Source organism: Zootoca vivipara, chromosome 10 (assembly GCF_963506605.1).
Source record: "Zootoca vivipara chromosome 10, rZooViv1.1, whole genome shotgun sequence".
NCBI lineage: Eukaryota > Metazoa > Chordata > Lepidosauria > Squamata > Lacertidae > Zootoca > Zootoca vivipara.
The window spans coordinates 13,598,622-13,608,600 of record NC_083285.1 but is presented as its reverse complement, the minus strand read 5'-3'; the positions used below and the strand labels follow the sequence as shown (position 1 = coordinate 13,608,600).

Below are 9,979 nucleotides of genomic sequence, written 5' to 3'. Positions count from 1 at the left end.
GTATATTTTGATTTCATAGAATTGGGAGGAACCCCCAGGGCCATCAGTCCAACCCCCTGCAATGCAGAAATCTCAGCTGAAGCATTTATTTATTTAAATTTCTATTCCACTTTATATTTTTAAGAAAAATCTCAAAGCGGTTTACAGAATATTAAATCGATAAAGCATAAATAAAACAATCTGAAGAAAGTCCAATATAGAGTATACAGTCAAAGCAACGTAACAGAAAACTAAAATATTATCTTAAAAGATTTCAAAATACCAGTCAAACGTTACAAAGGAGGTCAACTACAGACATCCATGACAGATGGCTGTCCAACTTCTGCTTAAAAACCTCAGAGGAAGGAGAGTCCGCAACCTCCCATTCCAATGTTGAAGAGTTCTTGCTGTCAGAAAGTTCTTCCTGATGTTTAGTCTGAATCTTCTTTCTTGTAACATGAAGCCATTGGTTGGAGTCCTACCCTCCAGAGCAGGAGAAAACAAGCTTGTTCCCCTCTTCCATGGGACAGTCCTTGAGATACTTGACATTGGCTATCATATCTCCTCTTTCCCAGGCTAAACATACCCAGCTCCTTCAACTGTTCTTCATAAGGCTTGGTTTCCAGACCCTTGATCACCTTTGTTGCCCTCTGCACACATTCCAGCAGCTTAAATTTGGGAGAGTGCAGTTTATGATTTTCAGCCTCGCCACCCCTCACCCCCCAATAAAAACATGGCACAAAATACACCTCTTTCAGTAGCATTGCCTTTTCATGCCTTTTGTTTTAATGCTTAAAAACCCAACATAGCTAATGCTGCAGTTGGGCTCCCACTTACTTGGTAGTAAACCCCTTTAAATTGAATGGGATTTACTTCTCTTTCACAGGGGACAGGACCCGAATTAAAATAGCAAATCTTAACTAGATTTCGTGATACTTTGGTAGATAAGAGGACACCAGCCTGGTCACAGCTACAGCAAGACCCTCCATTTTTATAGAACCAGAATTTGGGTTGTGCAGCTGTAATGTTACAGCTAGGGCACTAGGTGTAATGTTACAGCTAGGGCACTAGGAGAAGGGGACGACAGAGGACGAGATGGTTGGACAGTGTTCTCGAAGCTATGAACATGAGTTTGACCAAACTGCGGGAGGCAGTGGAAGACAGGAGTGCCTGGCGTGCTATGGTCCATGGGGTCACGAAGAGTCGGACACGACTAAACGACTAAACAACAATGTTATGAATGATGGAGGCAATGTCCACAGAAGCCCATGTTTACTCAAGAGAATCTCACCCCCATTTCAACACAAGGACAGACTTCAAATATGCATTGTGTTTGTTTGCAGTACTGTAGTTGCCTGAAATCAGTGTAAGTCTTGCCTCCCAAGTGTTATGATTAGGAGGGACTTGCTGTGATCATGACTAAAATGACCCAGTGCTTTTTTCAATGGAATCTATTTTGATCTGCGAGTCATGCAGGGCTAGGTAGGCTATAGATCAGGCATCCCCAAACTTCAGCCCTCCAGATGTTTTGGACTACAATACCCAGCTTCCCCAACCACTGGTCCTGTTAGCTAAGGATCATGGGAGTTGTAGGCCAAAACATCTGGAGGGCCACAGTTTGGGGATGCCTGCTATAGATGAACCTAAACCCAACATGTATAAAGGAAGATGGGCGGTTGTGCCAATAACTGGATGCATCTAAACAAAACCAGTTCCCACATTTACTTGGAAACAATGTTGACAAACCTGTAAAACTTCAGGTTTCAATGCAGAACATTTTCAATATTTTGTCTGGGATGCCATACTAGTTAAGGCATCCCCTAAGAAAGTGAAGGGTTCGTTTTCCTCTAGTCTGATAACATTAACCTAGGAGTTGGTTAACCATTACCTACAAAGGCTCTCACTTGTGTCCCTGGGCAGGTGTCTCAGACTCCAAATTTTCATTTTTTAAAAGCATCTTCCTAGCCTTCCTAGAATTATGGTGCAAAGTGCAAGATCCTTCTGTGCAATTTCTGTCAAATGAGTATGGTGTGGCCATTTCGTACATGATGAATGCTCCCTTTTGCTATTGGACGGCAACAGCACCTCAGTGTCTGTAAAATCAATATTGTGATCAGCAGCAGCAGCACATCACTGACTTCTTCATGGTAAAGCATAAGGTTGCTGCAGGCAGGTGCCTCTCTAACTTTGTGTTATACCGTGCCCCACAGCGCAGCTATTTTGTGATGGGCATGCTCAGCACACTCAAAATTCAAAATGTGCCCACTAGCCCAAAAAAGTTGGCAACCCCTGCATTACACTGAAATACACTGAAACTGTTTGAAATAGGCTTATAGAATATGCTGTATCACCACAGTAAAAAACAAGGGACTTGATTATTCACTTTTTATTACAAGTTGGTTTTGCATTTTTCAGGAAGTAAAAAAATTCTATTCAGCATCCATGGGGCATATTTAAATCAGGCAATTTCAGTTAGGTCAAGCACCAAGAGGCATTCAATATCTATCAAATACTGGTGGCCCCATTCAATTGCATTGTGCATAGGTCTTTGGGACATTAAATAGCATATTCTCCTATCATATACTCTTGAAAGAACACACACACACACACACACACACACACACACACACACACGGTAAATATGAAATGCTAGCTGACAGGTAGACCTTTTATTCTATTTCTCTCTTTTTGGCAAATGGAAATACATAGAATACAGCATGCCTCAAGTCCATCATTTAACACTAGTCCATTCAAGCTTAAGGCTGACTCTTGCCATTCATCTTGTTTTTGTAACTTTTGTGAAATTTACCTGAGTATGAATACTTTAAAGTAAACATAATACAGTTAACCTACAAGATGGGGCTGGAGGAACACAATAAAGAGATCCAACATATTTGGTAAGATGTAAAAGGTAATTTAATAGCTCCTTCATCTGATTATCTAATGTATTCCCAAAATGTATGATAATTAACAAAAAATAATAATCATTGGAAACATTTTAAAAGACAAAGGAGAAACCATCAAAATAAAAATAATCATTCCAATTGTTGAAAAGTTGCTTATAACATGGTACTTTCCAGCTCACTCGTTTTTTCCCCAAACAGTTGTCAGGAAAGCAGTAGAAGTGGCAAAAACCAATGACACAAACCTTCCTCTCTTGCATCTTGTGTTGAGCTGTACCTGTAAAAATCAACCTGTGCACCTTCCTCCCATCATTTAACAAATTTCCATTTTCTTGTGTAGAAGCTATTCAAGAGGTTTGCCTATGAAGGGTCTGAGGAAGAGTATCCCCCCCCCAAAAAAAATCTCTTACAGCTACTTTGGTTCTCAAACTCAAACCAATTAATTGTATCAATATACTTAACTGTTGCGGTTCCAGAGCAAATTGTCTCAAGTGCTATTAACAGGCAAGCACCACCATTTTTATTTTTTTGCAAGATATAATTGCAATACATGATGCAAAAACAAAAAAGCAGCATCAAATTTCATTTAGCGATATTTGTTTTCATTGATGTTGGGGAAAACAATCTGTTAGGCCCTGCAAATCTATCACTTGAATTTAGTGAAATAAAACTTTGGAATCCATCATAAGTCCCATCAAGAGATGTAGAATTCCCCACCAGCATCATATCATCAGCAAAAATAACAAAAAAGAAGAAGACTATAGCCTCCTTTTGGTAAGAAACAAGAACTAAACCCAAGCACAATCATTACCCAGCTAATTGTGCATATTTCCTGTTTCTCTCCTCCTCCCCGCAACTGGACCTAAGTGCACTTATCTGTGCTGAATTACCGGTATGTCCAGTGAATGGAAACTTGCAAAAGAGCATTTTGAAAGACAGGCTGTAATGGTATTAATTTGGAAACATTTGCTTTCCTAAATATGCAGTCAGGTTGTGGGCTATGCCAGCGTTTAGTTTCTGCTCCTCAAATGCCACCTTCTCTAAAGAAGAGGGAGCAGGGAAGACTAATGTCAGAAATTGTCTTTACTCCAGCCAATGGACAATTGCATAAAAGGCAAAAGGCTTTCCACAGGATAGATTAACAACCATTATTTTTACAATTAATATTCTGTTGAGATGGCAACAAGCAATATGCACTCCAAGGCAACCTTAAGGGCATATATATGTCTACAAAACGTACATGACAAAATGTTTCTTAAAAAAAATGTGTATGTTAAAAAAGCAGAATTGTTGAAAAGGACCCATAAAAGCTACACAAACAAAACCTAGGTAGTTTCAAAAAATACTAATTGAAATCTGTTAAAACAACATTCCACTGATTTTTCTTTTAAATCAGCATTTTATTACATTCCACTGGAATTGTGATAAATAGCTTACATGGCATCCGATGAAGGGTAAATACTACATACACAACAGTTCCATATTGGTTTTCCCTCAAAAGGAGAAGTGAAACGTCATTAGTAGGAGGGATAAGAGTCTCAATAATTTTGCAGTACCGAAATTTATCCTGACAAGGATTTGGTTTACTATTATCAGTGACAATAATCTAACCTAGGAGGAACTGTGTGCCCTGTAAACATAGGAAGTTACCCAACAACAACGTAAGGAGAGAAAAGCAGACATATTGCAATGTTTCATTTGAGACAGAGAAAACCAAGGGAAAGCTCCAAAACGACAAAGTATGATCTTGCTTGTCCTTCCCCAACTTTCCCCAGATGATTCTGAATTTAAAGACATCTGGAGGGCGTCAGGTTGGGCTAACAAAACATAAAGACTCTTGAATGGAACTTGTGAGCTTTCCATTAAAAGGGTTGGGGTTTTAAAGTGATCCGTTTTGGCGGGATACAATGATGAAGGCAACTTTTTCTTTTAAAAAAAGTAAGGCTTGTAAAAGATATGTAGAGGTTTCATCGATAGCAGCCAGCATGTTTCTGATATTTCAAAAGCTTTTAGCAGTTTGTCTTCTTTTAAAAAAAGCCACTAAGTATAAAAGTTTCCCAGTAAGAAGAGGTCCTTCTAAGTCATCTTATAGGTGCTTGGCACCAGGAAGGATAGCTTGGTATTACCTGTACCAAACACACACATACTTAATGGGCCACTGTGCTTTCTAATAGGAACACAACTAGCCTATGGTTTGTTCTGTTCCTCTTGGGGGGGGGGGGGAGGAACAGATCATGGGACACAATGCACCAGCAAGTTCTCCTGTGCCAGCTTCAATTAAATGAACAGCTGCATCTTTGTACAGGCTCATTCGTTTCAAAGGGGAAGTTTCCGGTGAATTGTGTCCTAGGATATTAGATTCTATGTTGTTGATCCATTATATCACCATCTTTATAAATGCACTATATACACATAATAGTATATTATATATGTGTACATACTTTAGGTACCCTATACTGCATGTAATTTTATGCTGCCCATTTCACCAGGTTTGTGGGCGAATGCTTAGGTGGTTATGCTGCAGCTCAGCATCAAATGAGACCTCTGGACAGAATTTGGTTAAATTTGACAAGTCACTCCTTTCCAACCTATTTTTACGTATGTTAGATCTTGCCCCAGCTACTTGGAGAATCTTCCAATTCAGTGCCGAAGCTTGACATCTGCCAGTTTCTGAAGATAGTTCTGTGCAATGGGCATGGAGAGAATAAACCGAACTGTCCTTTGTCCCATCCTATAGCAGCCGTAGCCCACTAGTCCAAATACTGTGGCCTTTATAGCAAACTTGAGGATTTTACTTGAGGTTGATGGAGGCGGCACACTGAAAAAAGGAGAAGGGGGGAGGAAAGACTTACCATCCACCTATGTTCAAATAATTAATACTAAACACTACTTGCCTCAAATACTAAAATGTCTGCCATTACCTTTATTACTTGGGTGGGAAAGCATCATGCAGCAATACGTGTGTGTTGTTTAATTGTGCCAATGAGGTTACACACACACACACACAAAACCACCACCACGGGCCATTTTGCCCCATTCTTATCTTTTGGGTAACAGCATACACGATCCAGTTCAAACATTATCAATTGCTTTAAATGAAAATAATCTTTCATGGATCAGGCCATGGGCTAATAGTCCACATCAGCAGTACTTGTTATATACATCTTACGATTTATTTATACTATTATGGATTTGATTTTTGAAATTCTTTTCATTTTACAATGAGGCTTGCAATATATAAAAACCACAGATGGATTTTTCTTGCACCACTACCTTCATCTAAATGAGCATTTTTTGGCTACATTCACATGCCATGTCAAAATTGTATTTAGCATGATGAGAATGAGCCGCAGATAACTTCAGGCTCTGCATTCCCCCCATCATTCTTAGGTGTGGCAGCTAATGCAGGCAGGGGGTTCGAAAGCTTTCAGTTCCGCTTTCCATTAACTACAGTTTAGCTTTCCATTCAAACTCTTAATTCCCAACTTTTTCATAGGAGCAAGAGCAAGAGTGTGCTATTGCACTTACATTCAGATTGTGAGCTTCCTAGAGGCACCTGGTTGGCCACAGTGGAAGACAGGATCCTGGGCCAGGCAAGTGCTTTGGCTGACCTTATTATGGTCTGATAATATAATCCCATGACTTGAAGTTGGTTCGTTTCAAGCAGAGCATGGCTAATGTTAAGCTACAGTTTAGTGGTTCCGATAATATGACAAGCTGCAATTTAGGGGAAAACGGAAGTGGAAGCCTTTATTCGATGCCAAAACGGCCTCGTTCACATGTAACTCCAAGCCAAATGATTAAGTATGAGTGGGCAAGCAGGAGTAAAAACTTATCTGCTCTGCTCCTGCTGTGCTACTGGTGGCTAAGCCGTGGTTTGGCTTATGGTTACATACGAACTGAGTCTTGTTGTTCGTCTCCCCCAAATGAACCACAAGTGACAAGTCAAAAGGTAATCTTGGTTACAGCTTGCGGTTTGTTTGGGTTGCTCTCATCGCTCTCAATGGTGACTCAGCATGATGTCTGAATGTCACCATTATATCTACTTGCAGTAGTTTCCAGGTTTATAATTTTGTAATAGGAACATTAATTTTTATGATGCACTTTTAATTATTTTCATTGAAATATTAACCCCAGAGACCCTTTTTTATATATAAAAAATTGTGTGCTCCATTTTCCTGTTTTACTTATACAGAGCATCAAATCTCAACCTTTAATATACTTCAGATCACAGGAAACAATCTGTATCTCAGATCTCGGTACTGCCCAGATAAAACAGAAACCCAAAATGCATAGTTACTTAATCTTTGTTTTCAGTCATTTGTTCTATATAGAAAACTGTACAACAAGCTTTCTCCCAAATATAGTGGTACCTCGGTTTAAGTACACAATTGGTTCCTGAAGTCTGTACTTAACCTGAAGCGAACTTTCCCATTGAAAGTAATGGAAAGTGGATTAATCCGTTCCAGACGGTCCGTGGAGTACTTAAACTGAAGCGTACTTAACCTGAAGCGAACTTTCCCGTTGAAAGTAATGGAAAGTGGATTAATCCGTTCCAGAGGGGTCCGCGGAGTACTCAAACTGAAGCATACTTAGCCCGAAGTATGAGTGTAATTGGTTCTGGAAGTCCGTGCTTAACCTGAATTGTAGTTAACCTGAAGCGAACTTTCCCATTGAAAGTAATGGAAAGTGGATTAATCCGTTCCAGATGGGTCCACAGAGCACTCAAACTGAAGCGTACTTAAACCGAAGTATGAGTGTACTCCTATTTCTCAGAAGATACATCCTGCCTAACCAAGGACATTTTAGCATTGCCTGATTCTCTGGGAGTTCATCCTGTTTCACCTTTAGTTTCATTAGCAGTCTGCCACTATACCTATTCACTGCCTTTTTTTACTTCCTGCCCCCAGGCTAACTGCAGAAACATAACATATAAGGAAAATGACCAAACCTACCAGAGAGAGAATTACCTCATTATTTCCTGGATGTTCAAGTCTGTATTCCAGTTCTTTTCGATCCCAGGCACATGACCCATTCCAACCACCCCAACTACGATGGAAGGGACACATCTTCTAGGTTCAGCTGAGACAGCGGAAGAAACATAAACAAAAAGTTCAGGTTCAATGTGTTTATTATATTTATTACCAATATTTTTCAGATTCTCTTCACCCCTGGTCTCAGACAGAAACAAAGGGATACAGTGGTACCTCGGAAGTCAAACGGAATCCATTCCAGAAGTCCGTTCAACTTCCAAAATGTTCGGAAACCAAGGTATGGCTCGGGTTCCAAAGAACGTTCGCAAATCGGAACACTCACTTCTAGGTTTGTGGCGTTCGGGAGCCAAAACGTTTGACTCGCAAGGCGTTCGGGATCCAAGGTACGACTTATACAGTGAACTACAAACCAAACCACAGCAGGCTGTTAAAGCCAGTGTAAAAACATAACCTAAACATTTACAGAGGAAAAGCAACTTGAGAGAGTGCTTGATTGTATTATTGCTACACACTAAATAAAATAAAATAACTCAACATATTCCTACAATTCCAGAATGGTTAAAAATGAAACCTGCCAGGTGACTTGCTATTCAGGAAGTTACTTCAGGAATTAAGAGAGAAAAAAACCCAGTTTATTGAATGCCTAAGTTTTTTTTAAAAAAAACACAGGAAGCTGCCTTATACAGAATCAGAATCAGAATTATACAGAATGCCTAAGTTAGTTTTTTTTAAAAAAAAAAACCACAGGAAGCTGCCTTATACAGTATCAGACCATTGGTCCATCCAGCATTTTTGTCTACACCAGGGATGGGGAACATATTGCCCTCCAGATGTTATTGGATTCCAGCTTCTATCAGCCCCAGCTGGCATTCCCAATTGCTATAGGGAATGGGAGTTGTGGTCCAACAATATCCAGCAAGCCACATAATTCCCATCCTGGCCTACACCAACAGAGACTTCCTTGAAAAGGATATTTCCCAGCCCTAACTGGAGGTGCTGAGAATTGACCTCAAGAGGCTCTGTATGCATAGAACACACACTGCTCTTCCACATTATAATATTGCTTTAGGATAAGTTGCGAGGTTCCCTGAGAGTTCAATGGAATCATTTGAAAATAAAAATCTGTTGTTCTCATAACTAGGGGTTATTTCTTCATCTCCCTCGCTAGCAAGGTAAAAACAACTATCTAATAAACAAGTGATTGCCAATGGTGGTTTGATTATCTGCACCCATGTACTACCTTCCTTTTAGTTTGCAGGCATGGCCAAACTTGGCCTCCAGATGTTTTGGGACTACAATTCCCATCATCCCTGACCACTGCTCCTGTTATAGCTAGGGATTATGGGAGTTGTAGTCCCAAAACACCTGGAGGGCCAAGTTTGGCCATGCCTTGTTTAATGCATTGGTCAGCTGGTAAGTCACAACCCACTTCTGACTGACAGGTCCCACACTAGCACTATCATAATACAAATACGTGGTACAAGATTCAGAAGTGGGTACCAATGTGCCATGTTTCGGCTAAAATATGGTCTTGGATCTGAAAAAAGCTGAATACTAATTTGGCCAGTTCTTCTAACAGGAACATTATCTAAAAACGTATGACCCCTTTATAAAAGTTACATAGAATTCCTAAATGGACAGTGTTACCTCTTTCATTTCAATAATCCTGCAAATCAGAAAACTTCTAATTCCCATTTTGCAGATAGGTTGCAATATTGGGCCAATTCACATGTCTTGCTATGTTGGCAAAGTCACTTTAATTATGAAGACAGAGTCCAGAGAGAAAAGTCTTTGCTGAGGAAACTGAACAAAACTGTGTATAATTTGAGGGGAAAGGAACAGGGAGCTTTTGTCTTAGTTCAAGCCTTGAACATAGCAGGGAAATGAAGCATACAGAGGAAAATTCCCTCAAATCTTCCCAGCCAATTAGAGCATTTGCTACCTGGAAGAAAAAGCTTAGCAACCAGGCAGAGTGGCAACATTCTCTTGGCTAGTTGGCTAACAGAATTAACCCCTATGTTCCAGATTCATCTACAAATATTTCCTAGATTTCCTAAGAGGCAACACAGTTGAAGAATCACACCGCTGGAGGAGTGCAATTCC

The 9,979-nt window shown here is 40.0% G+C and overlaps 1 protein-coding gene across 3 annotated transcripts in view; it reads right to left on the bottom strand.

Annotated features, from left to right (window-relative positions):
• Nucleotides 1-5,097: 5,097 nt before the first annotated feature.
• TRABD (TraB domain containing) overlaps nt 5,098-9,979 on the bottom strand; it is a 29,303-nt gene continuing 24,421 nt past the window's right edge. For 2 of the 3 annotated variants that reach the window (XM_035127615.2, XM_060279559.1), the window contains 2 exons: nt 7,853-7,964; nt 5,098-5,700 (listed from right to left, as the gene is read on the bottom strand). In XM_035127615.2, coding sequence (XP_034983506.1) covers nt 5,523-5,700; nt 7,853-7,964 — 290 coding nt within the window. In that variant the 3' untranslated portion in view covers nt 5,098-5,522. Of the gene's footprint in view, nt 5,701-7,837; nt 7,965-9,979 lie in introns of all 3 variants that reach the window. The other variant, XM_035127616.2, reaches the window with a different exon arrangement.